Source organism: Pseudopipra pipra, chromosome 29 (genome assembly GCF_036250125.1).
Source record: "Pseudopipra pipra isolate bDixPip1 chromosome 29, bDixPip1.hap1, whole genome shotgun sequence".
Taxonomy (NCBI): Eukaryota; Metazoa; Chordata; class Aves; order Passeriformes; family Pipridae; genus Pseudopipra; species Pseudopipra pipra.
In genome coordinates this window covers 1,735,638-1,754,171 of record NC_087577.1, presented here as the reverse complement: position 1 = coordinate 1,754,171, position 18,534 = coordinate 1,735,638, and the positions used below count along the sequence as shown (strand labels likewise).

General features: G+C 68.0%; 2 protein-coding genes across 2 annotated transcripts; one reads left to right on the top strand and one right to left on the bottom strand.

The window, feature by feature from the left end:
- The first annotated feature begins 3,806 nt into the window (after window positions 1-3,806).
- On the top strand, window positions 3,807-8,881 carry LOC135403967 (dnaJ homolog subfamily A member 1-like). Its single transcript, XM_064638413.1, has 8 exons — window positions 3,807-3,892; window positions 5,161-5,310; window positions 5,378-5,576; window positions 6,865-6,969; window positions 7,101-7,328; window positions 7,406-7,636; window positions 7,716-7,816; window positions 7,904-8,881. The coding sequence occupies exons 2-8, from the start codon at window positions 5,179-5,181 to the stop codon at window positions 8,129-8,131; spliced, it is 1,224 nt and encodes a 407-aa protein (XP_064494483.1). The 5' UTR covers window positions 3,807-3,892; window positions 5,161-5,178; the 3' UTR covers window positions 8,132-8,881.
- A 3,874-nt stretch (window positions 8,882-12,755) lies between these two features.
- On the bottom strand, window positions 12,756-16,784 carry CRABP2 (cellular retinoic acid binding protein 2). The gene is made up of 4 exons (XM_064638422.1): window positions 16,575-16,784; window positions 14,447-14,625; window positions 13,435-13,551; window positions 12,756-13,300 (listed from the first exon to the last, which is right to left on the bottom strand). Exons 1-4 carry the CDS (start codon window positions 16,642-16,644, stop codon window positions 13,250-13,252), a joined length of 417 nt encoding a protein of 138 aa, XP_064494492.1. The 5' UTR covers window positions 16,645-16,784; the 3' UTR covers window positions 12,756-13,249.
- Window positions 16,785-18,534: the final 1,750 nt, after the last annotated feature.

The following is an 18,534-nucleotide window of genomic DNA, read 5'->3' as shown; positions in this document are numbered from 1 at the left end:
GGAACGGGAGGTGACCCAGCCCTGGAAGCAGCTCCGTCCTGGTGGCACGGCCGGACCCTGGTGCGCGGGTGGCACCGGGACAAACCGGGCTGTGCCCCCCCTGCCAGACCCGACCCCTGCAGCCAAACCTGCCACCAACCGACAGGGCCGAGCCCCCAGGATCCAGCCCCGGTGCCCATGGGAGGTTTGGGGCGCTGTGCCAGGCCAGGGGCACAGGGGTGAGGGGGACAGGATGTGACCATGGCCAGTCCTGAGTCACTGCCAGTCACCGGATCCGGCCCGGGGAAGGGACAGGAAGGTCCCTTGGCTCCAGCACTCCTTGTCCCAAACAGCTTCCAGAGGGGGGCAGGGGACCCCATTCCTGATTTGGGAACTGTGTACCCAGTTTGGGGCCCCCAATCCCAGTTTGGGGACTGTGTGCCCAGTTTGGGGACTGTGTGTCCAGTTTGGGGACCTCATTCCTGGTTTGGGAACTGTGTGCCCAGTTGGGGACCCCAATCCCAGTTTGGGGACCCCAATCCCAGTTTGGCAATTGTGTACCCAGTTTGGGGATTCCACTCCCCCTTTGGGTAGCCTTTTTCCAGTTTGGGGACTGCGTGGCCAGTTTGGGACCCCAATCCCAGTTTGGGTATCTCTTTCCCAGTTTGGGAACCACATGCCCAGTTTGAGGGCTCTGTTCCCAGCCTGAACCCCATTTCCAGACTGGGAACTGTGTGCCCAGTTTGGGGATCCCGTTACCAGTTTGGGGACCCCATTCCCAGTTTGGGGACTCCATTCCCACTCTGGGGACTCATTTCTGATTTGGGGACCACGTGACATTTGGGGACTCTATTTCCAGTTTACGGACCATTTCCAATTTGGGGGTTCCACTCCCAGTTTGGGAACTATGTGCCCACTTTGGGGACCCCATGTCAAGTTTGGGGACCCCTTCCCCAGCTTGGGGATTTCATTCCCAGTTTGGATACCCTTTTCCCAGCTTGGAGACTCCATTCCTCATTTGGGAACTGTGTGCTCAGTTTAGGGACCCCATTCCCACTTTGGGAACCATGTGCCCAGTTTAGGAACCCCATTCTCGATTTAGGAACCCCATTCCCAGTTTGGGGACTCTATGTCAGACCCTGCTCCCAGCCGGCAGCCTCTCGCTGGAATTCCGACCAGATTCCAGGGGCAGGTGGCCCGGGGGTCTCTGGCCCCTGGTGGGGCAGCAGCTGCTGGTTGGGGTTGGGTTTCGAGGTGGGGGGAGGATTTATCACCTCCAGGCTCGCGGGACCCCCCGGCCCTGTGGGGCTCAGAGTGGCCAAACATGGCCGGGGGCAGCGGGGCTGGACCTGAGCACGGGGAGGGGGGGCCATGGCAGGGGGTCCTGTGCCCCCCAAACTCCACCATGTCCCCCCAAACCTCACCATGTCCTCCTCTTCCTCCTCCTCCCCCCAGGGGTTCACTGGTCAGGGCCTCCAGGGATCCCTGGTGGGACCCCCGGGCAGGACTGACCCCCCAGGATGGGGTGGGGCCATGGAAACACCTCCCTGAGCAGCCCTGGGTGGGGCAGCGGGAGGAGAGGCCCTGACCCCCCGGTTTAGACCCCAGATCAGACCCCCAGGTCAGACTCTTGGCCCCTTGGGACAAACCCCAGTCCCCTGGTTCAGATCCCAGTCCCCCCCAGTTCTCCTCTACTGGTCCCTCGGGACGACCCTCGACCCCCCAGCACACCCCCCATACCCCCAGGTCATACCCCAGACCCCCAGTTCACCTTCACCAGCCCCTCGGGACAGCTCCTGGCCCCCAGTCCAGATCCCAACCCCCAGTTCTGACCCCAAGTCCCTCAGGACAGACCCTGACCCTCCCGATTCACCCCCGAGGTTCAGACCCAGCCCCCCAGTTCAGCCCCAGTTCCCCCCACCAGCCCAGCCCACCAGTGGCACCCCCCGAATCACTCAAGCCCAGGAGGGCAGCACCCCCAAAGCACGGGGGTCCCTGCTGCTCCTGGCAGCCCCCAGTGCCCTCAAACCCAGACCCCTCCCTGCTCCTGGCAGCACCCCCCCAAAAAAAGCCTATCTGGGGAGGGGGGACACAGCCTGTGGGTACCCCCAGTGCACAGGCCAGGGGGGGTAGAGACCTGCAGGACCCCCTGCCCCCCCATGGCCCCTGGGCCCCCCTGGGCTCCCTCCCAGAACTCCCCAAGGACCCCTGGGACCCCCCTGGGCCCCCCTAGAGACCCTCTGAGCTACCTGCCCAGCCCCCTGCCTCTGGAACCACTCTGTAACTCCCCCAGGACCCCTCTGTGACCCCCCACAATATTCCCTGGGACACCCCAGGGTACCCACCCCCTCCCCTGGACCCCCTGAGCCCCCCTGTGACTCCCCCGGACCTACCGGGACCCCCCTGTGAACCCTGCAGGACTCCCCAAAACCTCCTGAGACCACCCGAGGCCACCCCCGGGACCCCGGACCCACCCGAAACCCCCTGTGACCCCCCACAACACCCTCAGGACACCTCGAGACCCCTCAGGATCCTCCCGGGAACCCCCTGTGACATCTCCCAGACCCTCCATGCCCCCCAAGTCCCCTTTGGCCCCCCTGTGACTCCCCCAGAATGCCCTGAGTCTCCCTTTGACCTCCCTGCGCCCCCCAGAACCTTCCCCTGGACCCCCTCTAACCCACCTCTGACCTCCCAGACCCCTCCAGGACCCTCGAGCCCCCTGGGATCCTCCCCCTATGACGCCCAGAACCCTCTCTGGGACCCCCCAGACCGCCCTATGACCATCTCAGGACGCCCCCAGGACCCTCCGAGCCTTCCAGGATTCTCTCCAGAACCCCCCAGGTACTCCCTAGCTCCCCCTGCGACCCCCAGAACTCCTTCCCGAAACCCCCCAGACCTCCCTGTGACCCTCTCAGAATGCCCCTTGACCCCCCTGTGATCCCCAGACCCCCCCCCCGGGGCCCCTTCAGCCCCCCATGTGACACCCCTCGGGCCCCCATCGCCCCCGATCCCCCCTGCGACCCCCAGAACCCTCCCCCGGGACCCCCCCGGGACCCACGATCCCCCCTCTGACCCCCCTGTGACCCACCCAGGATCCCCAGAGCAACCCCGGGATCCCCCCGGGTCCCCCCTGCGACACCCCCCAGAACTCCCATCCCCCCCAGCCCCCCTCAGACCACTCGTGACACCTCCAGGACCCGCCCCAGGACCCCCTGAGTTCCCCCGGGGCATCCTCTCCGGGACCCCCCCGGTCACTCCCTGGCCCCCCCGTGACTCCCAGAACCTGCCCCGGCACCCACTGGACCCCCCAGCCCCCCTCTGACTCCCCCAGGACCTCCCGAGGCCCTCCTGGGACCCCCCCGGGACCCCCCGTGACCCTACCCTGGACCCCCCAGGGCCCCCGATCTCACTCTGACCCCCCCGGGATCCCCCTGTGACCTTACCCAGGACCCCTCAGGGCCCCCCGGACCCCCCGTCTCCCCCGAGCCCCCCCGTGACCCCCCGAATCGCCCCCGGGTCCCCCCGATCTCCCTCTGACCCCCCCGGGACCGACCCTGTCCCCCCCCTCCCCGTGGGCCTACAGCGCCCCCTGCCGGCCGCCCGCCCCGTTCCCCTGTCCCCTCTGATTGGCCACCCGCTCCCAGCCAATCAGCGCCGAGACTCCGACCCCGGGGGCCAGTCCCAGACCGGCGCCGCAGCCAATCGCAACGCAGCGACAGCGACCCCGCCTCCCGAGACGGAAGGGAACGCCTTCTAGCCAATCAACGCGCGGGCCGCGGGGCGATGGGCGGGCGCAGAGGGGGCGGTTCCGCCAATGGGCGCGGCGTGCGGCGCCGAGGGGGCGGGGCCGGCCCCCGGGGGCGGGGCCGCGGCTTCCAGAGAGTTCGGAGACGGCGGCGGAGCGGCGGCGGCGGTGAGTGGGGGGAGGGCGACCCTGAGACCCCCGATCCCCCCCGGGACCCCCCGATCCCACCCCCGGGGCCCCCACGGCGACCGCCCGGCCCCGCCCTGGCGGTGTCAGCGGCGGCCGCGGTGTCAGCGGCTCGCCGGGTTACCCGGGAGGGGGAATCCGGGGTGACCCCTCGTCCCCCCAAAGTGCGCATCGGGTGGGGGTCTGGCCCCCCCTCCTTCCTCGGTGTGGGGCGTGGGTGTCATCGTGACTGGGGAGTGGGATGTCACCATGTCACCCCCCGACACCCCCCGCCGCACGACCCCCGCCGGGAGGGGCCGCCAGACCGGGGGGGTCCCGCGTTGGACCCAGCGGGTCGGACCCAGCCCCGGGGGGTCCCACACCCAGCCCAGGGGGTCCCTTGTCCTGGCCCCGAGGGTCCCAGGGGACGGACCCAGCCCTGGGGGTCCCGACCTCGGCCACGAGAGGCGGGGGGAGACCCAGCCCGGTGTCGGTGCCGTTTATTTACCCGTGAGCGGGTCACGGGCGCTTCCCCCGGCCCCCCCACCCCGTGTCGCAAGATAAACACGTCCCCGCCCCACGCGGGGCTTATCGGCGGTGGCACATGGGTCGTGATGGGGGACACACACATACACACACACGGGGCACCCCTGACACCGGCCTCGGGGTCCACAACTCCTACCGGGACCCCCGGCGGGGTCTGGCTGCCCCCGCGCCCGGAGAGGGGGATGTCACCCCCTCCAGACACCCCCTGACACCCCCCGACCCGCGGGATGCTGATGTGGGGAGGGGGAAACTGAGGCAGGGCTGTGCAGGGAGGGGAATGAGGATCAAAGTTTTTGGGGGAGTCCTCACGGTGGGAAGGGGCTTCGGGGCATCCCCCTGGGGTGACGACCGCCCTTGAGGTCTGCCCCTCCTTACAGGACCCCCGTGCTGGGTCTGGCTGTCGTCTGGCTGTCACTTGGCTGTCACTTGGCTGTCACCTGGCTGTCACTCCCTGCCCCATGGAATGCCTGGGGAGGGGGGGAAACTGAGACGGGGCTGTGCAGGGAGGAGAATGGGGTTCAAAGCATTGTGAGGGAGGGTGTCCTGGGCAGGGGCAGGGATCCTGCCTTGGGCAAGGGTCTTAGGCAGGGTCAGGGTGTCCCGGGCTGGGCAGGGGGTCCTGGGCAGGGTCAGGGCATCCCAGGCTGGGCAGAGGGTCCTGGGCAGGGTCAGGGTGTCCCAGGCTGGGCAGGGGGTCCCGTGTTCATGGCTCTGTCCCATCCCAGCACGTGAAGGCAAGGAAGATGGTGAAGGAGACGGGCTACTATGACCTGCTGGGCGTGCGGCCGGGCGCCAGCCTGGACGAGATCAAGCGGGCGTACCGGCGCCTGGCACTGCGCTACCACCCCGACAAGAACCCCAGCGAGGGCGAGCGGGTACGTGCAGCCCCCCGGCGCCCCCCGACCAGCCCCCCTCGGCCTCACCCGCCTCTCCCCCCCCCAGTTCAAGCAGATCTCCCAGGCCTACGAGGTGCTGTCGGACGCCCACAAACGGGCGCTGTACGACCGCGGCGGCGAGAGGGCCATGAAGGAGGGAGGCCTGGGCAGCCGCGGGGGCGGCGGCAGCTTCGGTTCCCCCATGGACATCTTCGACCTGTTCTTCGGAGGGGGAGTGAGGATGCGCAACCGGGCGGACAGGAGAGGTACGGGGACAAGGACCGAGGAGGCTGGTGCACAGCGTGGTGCTGGCTCAGAGTGTGACAGACCCACTGGGACCCAGGGATGGGAGGGGACTGGTGCCCAGCACAGCACTGCCTTGGGGGATGAAGGTCCTGCCAGAACTCCTGGGTTGAGAGGGGCCTGGTACCCAATGTGGTGCTGGGTGGGGGATGAAGGACCTGCTGGAACTCCAGGGTGGGAGGGGGTGCCCGGATGGGGGATGAAGAACCTGGTGGGACCCTGAGGTGGGAGGGGGCTGGTGCCCAGCATGGTGTTGGGTGGGGGATGAAGGACCTGACAGGACCCCGGGGTGGGAGGGGGCTGGCACCCAGGTACAGTGTGACAGTGGCTTAGGGGCTGACAGATAGCACCCAGCACAGTGCTGGCTCAGGGTGTGACAGACCCCATGGGACCCTGGAGTGGGAGTCCCAGCACAGCACTGGTGGGGGATGAAGAACCTGACGGGACCCTGGGGTGGGAGGGGACCGGTGCCCAGGCACAGCGTGACACTGGCTTGGGGGGTGACAGCCCTGCTGGGACCCCCAGTGTGGGAGAGAGCTGGCACTGAGCACAGCACTGGGTGGGGGATGAAGCACCTGACAGGACCCTGGGGTGGGAGGGGGCTGGTGCTGGCTCAGGGGGCGTGAGGACCCCGCAGGGATCCCTGGGCCGTCTCCCACCCCGCGGCGCGCAGCCAGACGCGGCTCCTCATCACCCTCATTACTTTCTCCACCTGCCTCCTCTTCAAAGGGCCCTTCCCTGTCCCTGTCCTGGCTTTCCCCCGCCGTCCCCGAGGCTGGGGCTGAGTCACTGGCAGGGCCCCGGGGGCGGCAGCAGGACGCGGGGCGTGCGGGGCCGCCCCGGTGACTGTCCGGATGCCTCGGGCCTGGGTCACCGGGACAGGGCGACTCTCCAGGGCGCTTCTTGCTGAGGTGGCACGACTTAATAGAAGGGCAATTAGGAGGCCGAGGGAAGCGTCCTGGCAGCTCCGGCTGGAGCAGCTGCAGGGTGGCTGAGCGCCCTGGGGTGGGAGCCGTGCCCGGCCCACGCTGGGGATCCAGCACTGCCCCAGGGCGGCCGGCAGGATCCGGGCTTGGAGACGCCCAGCCTTGAGTAAAGCTGTAAAGCTGTCAGCGTCCCTGTCACCATTCCCGAGGAAGGAGCGGGACTGGCTCTGGGAGGACCTGGGTGATGCTGAGTGGCCGTGGCATGGGGGGTGGCATGAGGCTGGTGCTGAGCTGGGTGCTGAGCCGGGCTCTCCCCTCCACTCAGGGAAGACAGTGGTGCACCAGCTCTCGGTGTCGCTGGAGGACCTGTACAACGGCTCCACACGGAAACTCTCCCTGCAGAAGAACATCATCTGCCGCAAGTGCGGAGGTGAGCGAGGGGCTGCAGGGCCCCAGGACCCCCTGCCCCTCCAGATGACCCCTGCCCCCCTCAACAAGGGGCTGGGGGCCACCCCAGCGCCCCCCACCCCTCGGTCTGACCCCCTGCCCCCCTCGGCACAGGCTGTGGGGTCCGGGAGGGTGCCCAGAGGAGGTGCCCCAAGTGCCACGGCTCAGGGATGGAGGTTCGCATCCACCAGCTGGGGCCCAGCATGATCCAGCAGATCCAGACGGTGTGTTCCCAGTGCCAGGGCCAGGGCGAGTGGATCCGCCCGCGGGACTGCTGCCTCACCTGCAACGGCCGCAAGGTCGTGCGGGAGAAGAAGATCCTCAGTGTCCACCTGGATAAAGGTGAGATGGAGCCGTGTGGGGAGTGGGGTCACCCCAGAGCTGCCCCATGCCTTGACCCATCCCCATATTCCCCACAGGAATGAAGGACGGGCAGAAAATCACCTTCCACGAGGAGGGGGACCAGGTGCCCGGCTTGGAGCCCGGGGACATCATCATCGTCCTGGACCAGAAGGAACACCCCGTTTTCCGGCGCAGCGGCGACGACCTGATCGTCAGGAGGGAGATCAGCCTGGCAGACGCCCTGTGCGGGTGCCGGCAGGTGATCCGCACCCTGGACAACCGCACCCTGCTCGTCTCCTCCCCGCCAGGTGAGGGAGGGGGGCTCGGGGGAGCTGGGGGAGCCCAGGAGCTGCCGGTGCAGGGGGATGACCCTCACCTCTGCCACAGGTGATGTGATCCGGCCTGGGGACCTGAAGTGTATCCCCAACGAAGGGATGCCCGTCTACAGGAGCCCGTTTCAGAAGGGGAAGCTCATCCTGCAGTTCGAGGTGGGCTGGAAGCTGGGTGGCATCTCCCAACCTCTGGGCTTTCCTGTGTTGCCACCCCACACCTCACATCCCCCTCTGCGTCCCCAGGTGAAGTTCCCCGAGCCAGGCTGGCTCCCCGCCGACCGCCTGCGCCAGCTCCAGGCCTTCTTCCCGCCGCAGGAGGAGGTGATGGCCACGGAGGACACGGAGGAGGTGGAGCTCAGCGACTACACAGCGCACGGCGGGCCCGGCCGGCGGCCCTACACCGGCGAGGCCTATCACGAGGATGACTTCGAGGACGGGATGCGCCAGCACGTCCAGTGCCAGACCTCGTAGCGCGGGTGGGGCGGAGCCCCCCGGGCACAGCCGGGGCAGGGGAGGGCACTCACGGAGCCGCCACATTCAGGGATGTACATAGGTCGCCTTTCCGACAGCACTTCACCTCCCTCGCCCCCCCGGCAGCCGGGCAGGAGCCCCCCGGCCCTGCCAGGGCGAGGCCCCCCTGCCCTGCCCTCCCGTCAGCCCAGCGCTGGTGGAACTGCCACTGCCCACGGGCGGGGGACTGGGGGGATTGAGGCTGGATCCGGCTGCCAGCAGCCCCATGGATGGGGGGGCTTGGGGCTGCAGGCACATCCCATGCTGGAAAAGGTCAGCCCTGGCCTGGGGAAGAGGAGGAGAGGGGGTGCTTCTTGCCCCTTGCCTCAGTGTCCCCATCTGCTCCAGTGGGGCCAAGCTTATGCTGGAGCCGGTGTGGGGTGGAGGGGAACTGCCCAGCCCCCCCCAAGCCCCCCTTCGGGGCCCCTGCCACTGCCCCATGCCCCTATCCAGCCCCACACCGTGGAGGGGCTGCTGCCCAGGCCCCCCCCGGCCCCTTGCTTTGCCCGTTTCTTTTCTTGCTGGAGCCTGGCTCAGGCCCTGGGGCGCAGAGGGGGTGGCTCTTTTCTCTTTGCACAGGACAGGAGGGGGTGGTGGGGACTCGTCCCTTCCCTTTAATTTATTTTTGAAAGAATTTTAGAAGTTTTTCCTTTTTTTTTTTTTTTTGGGGGGGTGGGTGACTTTGTACTTGGCATTAAACGCGAATCCCAACTCAGCGTGTGGGGCAGAGTGTGGAGCTGTGTGTGGGGCTGTGTGTGGGGCAGAGTGTGGGGCAGCTGGAGCCCGGGGGTGGTGACTCTGCCCTGCTTTGATCTTGGGTGTGCCTCAGTTTCCCCATCCTTACACAACAGGGTGGTTCCCTGTCCTGCCCCACCCCTGGGGGCTGCTCCAGGCTCCTCCTGCCTCGGGGAGGGATCTGTCCCCCTTCCTGTCCTGCCCAGGCCCTCCCACCCACCCCCACCAACCCTGCACCTCTACCTTCTTCCCCCTCAAGCCCCCTTATCCCCTGTCCCAAAACATTCCTGGTTCTTTGCATCCCCCCCAGCCCCTCATCCTGCCCTGTTACCACCCCCCAGAGCCCCTTCTTCCAGACCCCCACCCCCTTGTTATCCCTGCAGACCCTCTGCATCATCTCAGCATCCCTGGAGCCCCCACGATGGAGGCAACCCCCCCCCCCAAATAGACTCAGCCCGTCCCCTTTTCAGCCCTGCACTCACCCCATGGCAGGTTCCAGCTGTGCCGTGGGGCAGAGCTGGGCTACAGAGCAGTTATGGGGACCAATCCCCCCCAAAAAACCCCACTGGGGGCCAAGATGCACCCCACCCCTCCATCCTCCTCCCCGTGGAGCTGCCAAGACTCCCCATCACAGTGGAAGAGGGGCAAAGCCCCGCAGCCCCCTGCCCAGGGGAGCCGTGACCAGGATGGGCTGGGGGGGGCTGGAGACCCCCCCACCGCTGGAGCCCAGGAAAGCTCCGGCGCCAGATGCAGCTGGAGGGGGAGAGGAGGAGGAGGAGGAGGAGGAGGAGGCGAGAACAATGCTGGCCGGCTGCCAGCCGAGGGGAGCGGGGCGGGGGGCTCCCGCACAGCCCCCAACCCCGGCGGGCGCAGGGAGGGGGTGAACCCGCGTAGGGGGTGATTGTCACCCCCCTCCTAGGGCTGGCTGCGTCCCCCCCCCCAGGGCTGACCATGCCTTGCTGAGCGGCGCCAGCGTCCTGAGCTGCCCCGAGCCGTGGGGACACCCCAAGGCATGAACTGAGCCGGGGACACCCCCGAGGGCAGGGTCACCTCCTGCCAGGCCGAGGGCAAGGCGCTGCTCCCTCCTCCCAGGGACGGAGCCCCCCGTGCCGTGTGCCAGAGCCCACCCCAGCGTGTGGCCTGGTGGCTGCAGCACCCCAGCCCTGCCCGGCGTGGGCCCCCCAAAGTTCCCCCAAGTGACACTGATATCCCCCTCACCCACCCAGAGACCCCCTCTCCAGGAGCGGGGGGGCTGAGGGGCCAAGACCCCCCCAAGCCTGGCACATCCCTGTCCCCAGGTCATCAGTCAGAGTGGGTACCCGGGGCGGGGGGGCTGGCACACAGCTGGGACCCCTCGGCACCATCCAGGGTGGGCTCCAGCCTGGGCAGCAGCCGGCCCAGAGGATGTGGGAATTGTCGGGGGGTGACACCGGCTCCGGGGGGGGCACAGCCTGGCTGGGGTCATTCTCCCTCCCTTTCCAGCGCCGTGGGGCTGAGGGGGGTGCGGGGCGTTATTCCTCCAGCCGAGCCCTGCTCCTCCATCCCCCACCCCCAGCATCCCGGCCCAGAGGAGGGGGGTGTCCCCCTCAAACCTGCCCGACAAGTCCTGTCCCCCTGCCCGGGCAGGGAGGGGCAGGAGCCAACGCATCCCCCCCTTCGGGCGGAACGAAGCCCCCCCTTCGCTCCCTCTCGAAGGCTCCGGCACGGGGCGGAGGGGGGATGAAATGCTGTTCCCTCACACCCGGCCCAGCCTCTGCTTCCAGAGAACGCATGGAAAAATTCCGGGGTGAGGGGCCAGGGCCCCCCAGGGTCGGGCATTCATTCCCCGAGCACAGAGCGGGGAGGGGGCCGGGCCCCGCTTTGTCTCCGGAGATGAAAGGCGAGGGGCCAGCCCGGCCCCCTCCCCAGCCCGGGGGGGCAGCGGGGCCGCCCGGGGGCCAGCGGGGTCACAGGGGAGGATTAGTGCCGGATTAGAGGCGCCGGGGGCACCGACACCACCCACGCCGTGCCATGGGAGGGGAGGCACAGCCCCCAGAGCAGTTTTGGGGTCACTCGCGGCCCCTCCATGCCGGCCCCCAGCCCAGCCTCGCTCGGAGGAATTTGCTTTTGTTTCGGAGCAGCCGCCGAACAGCCCCCCGAGCCTCGGCCGTGCTGCGGGGAGGGGGCACCTCCATCCCCTGCACCCCCAGCACCCGGGGGCAGGATGGGACCCCCAGGCCGCTGTGTGGGGGAGTGTGGGCAGCCAGACAACCCTCCCCATCCAGACGTGCCGCCCCAGCTCTCGGGGTCCCAGAGCCCCCCCATACTCCCCCCAGCCGGAGGCAAACCGGAGCCGTCCCCAGGGCAGCGGGGGAAAGCGGATATTCCTCCAACCGGGGAAAAGCCGTCGGAGCCGGCTGGTTTCCATTACCGGCTGCTCCTGCCCGGCCGTGGCTTTCCCGGGGTCTCCAGGGGGAGCAGCGGCCGGCTGGATGGAGATGGGGGGGGGGAGGCGAGTCCTGCGCCCACCCCCGGGAACAGCGCGGGGACAGTCGGGAGAGCCGGGACGCGGCCCTGGCAGCACTTTGGGAATGGCGGCGGGGGCGATGGGCGCCTGCCAAGTGTCCACCTGGAGATACCAGAGCCTTCCTCCCCCTCCTTCTCCTCCTCCTCCTCCCCAGGGAAGGTGTAATTCCACCCTTCCCGCTGCTGGCCGCGCTCCCGGGGGGAGCAGCATCACACCCTGGGCATGGGGGTGAAGCCAACCCTGAGTCCTGGCACCCTCCCCTGCGTTCACCCCTCAGGGCCCCCCATCACCCCAAAGGCTGAGTGGGACCCCGGTGCTGATGGGGGAAGTGGGGCAGTGCCCCCCACCTTCCACACGGTGGTTCAGGGGCTGCCCTGGCTGAGGGGTCCTGCCCCGCCCGGGGTGAGTCGGGCTGTGCTGGGCTTGGGGGGGTTCTGCGCCTCAAACCCTGGGCAGGGCCCCCCCTGCACCCCGACCCTCCCTGCACTGCCCCAGCTTAGCCCCGAGGACAGAGGCAGCCTGAGCCCCCATCCCGGGGTAATTAATGTCACCCCACACAGAGCAATTAGCGGGCAGCACCTAACGAGAATCCCCGGGAAAGCCCTGGAGCCGCATCCCGGCGGGCAGCACCCACAGGTACCCTGGATCGCCGGCCGAGCCGGGGGGGGTCTCTCCTGCCTACCCCTCGTGCCGGTGCTGAGGCAGAGCCCAACACCCCATCCCCACACTGCCCCACAGTCACCCCACGGTCACCACCTGCTTCCCACGCCAGGATGTGCCAACCCGGCCACCGCCTTCGCCCCCGGCCCCTTGCGCAACGGCGGGGAGCAGATCCAGGGTGTGGGAGCCGGGATGTGGGATTCAGGGAGCAGGATCCAGGGTGTGGGATCCGGGATGTGGGATTCGGGGAGCAGATCCAGGGTGTGGGACCCGGGATGTGGGATTCGGGGTGCAGGATCCAGGGTGTGGGACCAGGATGTGGGATTTGGGGTGCAGGATCCAGGGTGTGGGATCTGGGGTGCAGAATTGGGGGCGTGGGATCCAGAGTGTAGGATCTGGGATGTGGGATTTGGGGTGTGGGATTCGGGGTGCAGAATCCAGGGTATGGGATCTGGAGTGCAGGATCTGGGGTGCAGGGTCCCGGGTGTGGGATCTGGGCTTCAGGTTCCAGGGTGTGGGATTCAGGGTGCAGGACACAGGGTGTGGGATCTGGGCTGTGGTACCCAGAGTGTGGGATCTGAGGTGCAGGATCCAGGGTGTGGGATCCAGGGTGCGGGATCTGGGGTGAGGGATCTGTGCATGTGCCAGTGGGGCCGGGACAGGACAGGGACACCACAGGGGGGGTCATAGGACGTTTATTGAAAAAGGGGAAGGTGACGCGGGGGGGTTGGACTCTGGGGGGGCTTGGACCTGGCACTGCCCCAACTGGGGGGTACTGGTGTTCCCCTCTGGTACCATATTCACAAATAAATACTGGGGAGGGGGCACGGGGCAGGGCTGGGGGCTGCGGGAACCAACAGCAACCCGAACCCAAAGCAGTTCAAAGCAGCCCAAAGGCCAGGGAGGGGCCGCATTACCCCCCGCCGTGCCCCGGCACCTCGCCAGGCCCCGGGCGCTCCGTCCACAGCAGAGCGGGGCCAGAACAGGAGATTCTCCTGCTCTCGGAGAGCCCCCGCCCTGTGGAGGCGGGGGGGAAAGCCGTGTGTGTCCCTCCAAAAAAGGGGTTGGGCTGAGGTCCCCCCGCGGCTGGGGGGGCGAGCGGAGGGGACTGAAGGGACACGGGGTGGGTCAGAGGGGCTGGGTGGGGGCGGTGGGGGGGGTCAGCGGAGCAGGGGGTGTCACTCCCGGACGTAGACCCTGGTGCAGACAACGTCATCGGCCGTCATGGTCTGCAAGGAGAAGCAGGGTCACGGCACAGCCCCCTCTCCATCCCACCTCATCCCACCTCATCCCTCCCCACGGGAATTTCACAGCATGCACTGGGGCGGCGCTGCCCCCGGCGACCCCCCCACTCTCCCCTCACCAGGATGAGCTCCCCGTCGTTGGTCATCTCCCGGGACCAGCCCGTCTTGGGCCCGTCGCCCTTGAGCAGCCGCTGCTCACAAACCATCTTGTTCTCGCTCTCCCACCTGGCCAAGCTCTGCAGGGGGGGAGAGGGCAACATTTGGAGGGGGGGCACCCAGCAGGACACCCCCCCACTGCACCAGAGCATCTGTCACTGCCCCTGAGGGAGGGACGGGGCCATTTGCCCCTGCACCAGATGGGTGGCCGGGCTCATTTGTCACCTGGGGGGCACGGGGAGGGGCTGGGGGTGGGGGGCACGGGTAGAGGACGGAGGCACGGGGGCAGTGGAAGCAGACTGCCCTCACCATGTGTGTGGCTGTGGGTGCAAAAACACCCGTGTGTGCACAAACACATGTGCACATGTGTGCACACAAAACGTGTGTGCACACATACATGGGCACACATACATGGGCACACATGTGAGGGCTCCTGCCCTGGCACAAAAGACACGTGTGTGTGTGTGTGTGTGTGTGCGCACATGTGCAACTGCACACACGCATCAAGTGAGAGCTCCTGCCCCCATGTGAGACATGTACACACAAATACACATGTATGTGCACACACACACGTGCGTGGGTGTGCACACGTACTCCTGGATGCACACCAGAGCTGCTGCCCTCAGGTAACACGCGTGTGTGTGCATGACACGCATGCAGGCATGACTGTGCACACACATCCAGCCGTGACACACGCAAGGGAGAGCTCCTGCCCTCGTGCAAAGCGTGTGCACACACACTCACATGCACATGCTTGCACACATATGCACACACATGGAACTGTGTGTTCTCTCTCATGTAACACGCGTGTGCGAGCGTGGCGTGTGCAGGCACAAGTGTGCACACACGTGCAGCGGTGCAGGCACACGTGTGGCAGGGCAGGGGAGAGCTGCTGCCCCGGCGCAAGGCACACGTGTGTGCACACACACACACACACGCAAACACACACGTGTGCGGGTGCCCACGCGCGCCCACCTTGCAGGGCCGCCCGTCCACCGTCTGCTCCTCGAACTCCTCGCCCACCCTGAAGCGGATCTCGGTGGTGCGCACGGGGGTCGAGGTGCGGATGTAGAAGCTCTCCCCGTCCTGCCGGATCTCCACCGCCGGCTTCGCCGCCGCCGCCACCGCGATCTTCCGCAGCATCATGTTCACGCCTGGGGAAGGGCACGGTGGCACCGAGCTGCCCCCTCCCCTCCCGCAGCGTCCCCCGGCGAGCTGCCCCTGCCCCGCGGAGGGGCCGGAGCGGGTCGGTGCCCTCGGGGCGATGCGGGCCCCGCTGCCCCCCGCCCCCGAGCCCGCGGTGAGCACGGGGGGTCGCGGCCGCAGCCCCCGCGCTTGGCAGTGACACGTCCCGGGGCACCCCGAGCGCCGCAGGTGGCTCAAGGAGACCCATGGGGGGACGGGCGAGCCCCCCCGGCCGCATCTGGGCCACATCTGGCTCTCGTTACCTGGCGGAGGCGGGGTGGGGGTGATCCCGGGGTTGGCGCCGGATGAGCCCGGGGGAAAGGACGGGGGTGACGGGGGCGAGGGCTCACCCAGCGCGGGGTGACGGCGGGGACAAGGGCCCCGGTCCAAGCTCTGCGCCTGGTGACCCGAGTGACCCCCCCGAGGGGTCCCACGTCCCCCCCGCAGCCCCCCCGCCAACCGCGGGGCAGCTGGGGCTTTGTCCCCGCTCCAAAGGCGGCTCATCCATCATGTCCTGGAGCCCCCGGCTGTCACGGGGGGAGCTGCTCTTTGGGGACATTGTTCCCGTGTCACCCTCCGGGTGGGCACCGGCCACACCCCCTGCGCCTCCCGAGAGGGTCCCCGCACAAAGGGGCTCCCCAGGGACCGGGGGGACACGGGGGGTCCCAGCTCCCCCGTGGGGACACAGGGGGGATGGGATGTGGGTGCTCGGGGGGGCTCCAGGAGCTGAATCCTCACAAAGTGGGGAGGGACATGTCCCTGAGGGGTCCCCTCCATGGCCATGCCAAGACCCCACGGACACCCCCAGGTCCCTTCCCTCCCCCCGAGGCCTGAGTCACACCAGGGGGGTGCCCAAACCCTCGAGTGGGCAGACGCAGCCCCCCACATGATGCCCGCACAGGGGGGGAAGGAGAAACAGCCCCCAAAGGGAGCAAAAACTAGGAGAGGGGGCATGATGCAGCCAGCCCGGGGGTCTGATACCCCCCCAGACCCTCTGCCAGGGGTGTCTGGGGGTACCAGCTGGGGGGGCGAAGGGCAGGAGCCCCCCGATCCCGCCGTGGGAAAGGAAGAGGGATCGGGGTGGGGAGGAGGGGGGGGGTTGGCGGATTTATTTTCCTGCTGAGGTTTCCCCGAGCCGGTTCCAGCAGCGGGGCCGGAGGGGGGGAGAAGGGGCGACGGGGGAACGAGAGTGAAACCCAAGAAAGTGATAATTATCCTGAAATATTCGTTACGTATCCCCTAACCTGGAAAATATTCTGCTCCGGCAGCTCCCCGGCTGGCGAGGAGCAGGTCAGGCGGAGGGGAGCAGTGCAGGGGCTGGATCTGATCCTGCCCAAATCCCCGGGGACCCCCAGAGCTTGTGAGCTTGTGCTCCCCCCAGTTCCACCCCCTGCGATGGGTCTTGGCCCCCTCCCCAGCCCCGCTCCCCAGGGCCCCGAGATGAGCCCTGGGAGGGTGGGACCCTCACCCAGCGGGGTCCTTCCTGGGCTGTTTTTGGGGACACGGCCGTATCCGGGCTGCGTGTGGCAGGTGAGCCCCGAGGGTGCCTTTGGGGTGAGGGGTGGAGGGGCCGAAGGGGAGCGAAGGAGTTTGGAGGTGCCTTGGGGGCCCACCATGGTGGGGAAACTGAGGCAGGCAGGAGGGGGGTCCTCGGGGGCCGTGTGGGACCCCTGGGGAGCGGGACGTGCTGCCCAGCCCCCCCCATGCCTCAGTTTCCCCAGCGGGGTACCAGCCCCGAGAGCTTTGTGAAAAAGGGGAGGAGGGGGCGTCCCCCGGCTCCGGGCCCTGTGACCCCCCGGGCCGGAGGAGGACTCGGAGGCGAGATGGGGGGAAGGCCCCCCCCGCCTCCCTTGCGCACCCCCACAGCCCGGGGGCGACCTGGGGGGACCCGGGGGGGGGGAGAGCCGGGCTCACTCACCCAGCGCCTTCAGCAGTTCCTCGAAGTTTTCCGAGCTCTTCATCTTCCAGTTCCCAGAGAAGTTGGGCATCGCGGCTGCCGGGGGTGGGGGGCACCGGGAGGGGGGGGCACAGGGAGGGGACTGAGGGGGAACCGAGGGGGGACTAAGCGGTTCGAGGGACCCGCCGCTCCCTCCGCACCGGCAACAGCACCGGCCCCGCCGCTCGCTCGCTCGCTCGCTCGCTCGCTCGCTCGCTCGCTCGCTCGCTCGCTCGCTCGCTCGCTCGCTCGCTCGCTCCCTCCGTCCGTCCGTCCCGTCCCGCCCGCGCCGCCGTTTTATCGCCGGGCTGGTCCCACCCCCCGGCCCCGGCCCCGGCGCGGGGGCTCCGCGCTCACCTGCGCGGGGAGACCCCGGAGGGAGCCCCCCGCCCCCATCTGCCCAGGGGGATGCGGGCGAGAGGCACCCCCTGGTCTACCTGTCCTCCCCCCCGCCCCGAGGCTGCCTGTACCCCCCTAATCTCCCTGCACCCTCCCGGCTTGCTGCATCCCCCTGATCTGCCCGTTCAGCCCCTGAACTTCCCACATCGCCCCCCGAGCCGTTTATACCCCCCAAGTTGCTGCACCCCCCCAAATCTGCCTGCACTCCCTTTGGAGCTGCCTGTACCCCCCTAATCTCTGTGCGCCCCCCTGGAACTGCCTGTATTCCAAATGTGCTGCACCTCCCCTGGAGCTGCTGCACCCCCCAACTCTGCCCCTACCCCTCCAAGCTGCCTGCACCCCCTAATCTCTGTGCATCCCCCCCACCCGGGCTGCCTGAACCCGCCAAAATCTGCCTGCACCCCCTGATCTCCGTGTGTTCCCCCACCCGAGCTGCCCACATCCCCCCAGAACTGCCTGTACCCCCAAAGCTTCCTGCACCCCCCACTGGAGCTCCCTGTGCCCCCAAACCTGCCTCCAACCCCCCAAGTGGCACAGCCCGGTGCACAGCCCTGGAGACACAGCGGGGCACACGCGTGTGCACAGGACACGTGTGTTTGCACAGGGGTGATGTTCTCACACACACATGTGCGCAGGTGTTCGTGCTCGCTCGTGCACACGTGTGGACACGAGTACAGGCACAGGCCAGTGACTTGACATGGTCACACACACACACACACACACGTGTCTGTGCACACACGTGTGCGTGCAGGGCTGGGGGGGGCTGTGGCAGAGCCCAGGGGATGGATTCACCCCTCGGGTGAACCCTCGGTCCCTCCCTGGTAACAAGCGCTGAGGGATTTCCCAAGGTTTCTCTCCCCTGGGAACCGCCGCGGGAAGGGGCAGGTTGTGCCGCGGGGCCGGTTCTGGGCAAGAAAAGCAAGAAATGGTGTTTCTGGTTCAGCAGCAGCAACTCTGGAATGGAAGGAGAGAGGTTTCTGCTCTGGATTGGGGTGAAAAGGCCCCAGCAGAGCCCCCGTCGCCTCCCTCCTGCGGGCCACATCCCCCCCGTGCCCCCAGAACCTCCGGCTCGGGCCGGCGAGCCAAGTCCCGGCTTGCCGCGTCCCTAATCCCCCGAAGAACAGGATTTCTCACCAGGTGCTGACATAACCTCACCTACAGCAGCGCCGGGGCCATGCCAGAGGGGACAGGGACAGGCAGAGCTGCAGGGGCTCGGGGAAGGGGTGCTGGAGAAAGGTCACCCCAACCCCTTCACCCCAGGGGGGCAGGAGCTGCATCCCCCCCATCCCGGAGCCACGGCAGGGGTGATGCTGCATGTTTGCTTAAAGTTTAGGGAACGAAGGGAGAAAAAGAAGCCCCATTCCAAGAGCAGTGGGTGGAGGGGGCTGGGGTGGGATCTGTCTGCAACCCCCTCCGGACACCCTCGTCCCCCTCACCCCACGCTGGGCACCATGACCCAGTGGGGCTGTGAACGCCAGCCCCAGCGGCCCCACATCTGGAAGGGATTCTGCCGGGAAGGGCGGATAAAGCCTTCGCACTCCAC

What these genes read in the sequence shown, in the direction of transcription:
- LOC135403967 (XM_064638413.1), top strand. Translation starts at nt 5,179, where the DNA reads ATGGTGAAGGAGACGGGCTACTATGACCTGCTGGGCGTGCGGCCGGGC. An exon ending in ACCCCAGCGAGGGCGAGCGG is followed by an intron (nt 5,311 to 5,377) that starts GTACGTGCAGCC and finishes TCCCCCCCCCAG; the next exon opens with TTCAAGCAGATCTCCCAGGC. An exon ending in CAACCGGGCGGACAGGAGAG is followed by an intron (nt 5,577 to 6,864) that starts GTACGGGGACAA and finishes CCCTCCACTCAG; the next exon opens with GGAAGACAGTGGTGCACCAG.
- CRABP2 (XM_064638422.1), bottom strand. Translation starts at nt 16,644, where the DNA reads ATGCCCAACTTCTCTGGGAACTGGAAGATGAAGAGCTCGGAAAACTTC. An exon ending in GGAACTGCTGAAGGCGCTGG is followed by an intron (nt 14,626 to 16,574) that starts GTGAGTGAGCCC and finishes GCCCTTCCCCAG; the next exon opens with GCGTGAACATGATGCTGCGG. An exon ending in ACGACGGGGAGCTCATCCTG is followed by an intron (nt 13,301 to 13,434) that starts GTGAGGGGAGAG and finishes TTCTCCTTGCAG; the next exon opens with ACCATGACGGCCGATGACGT.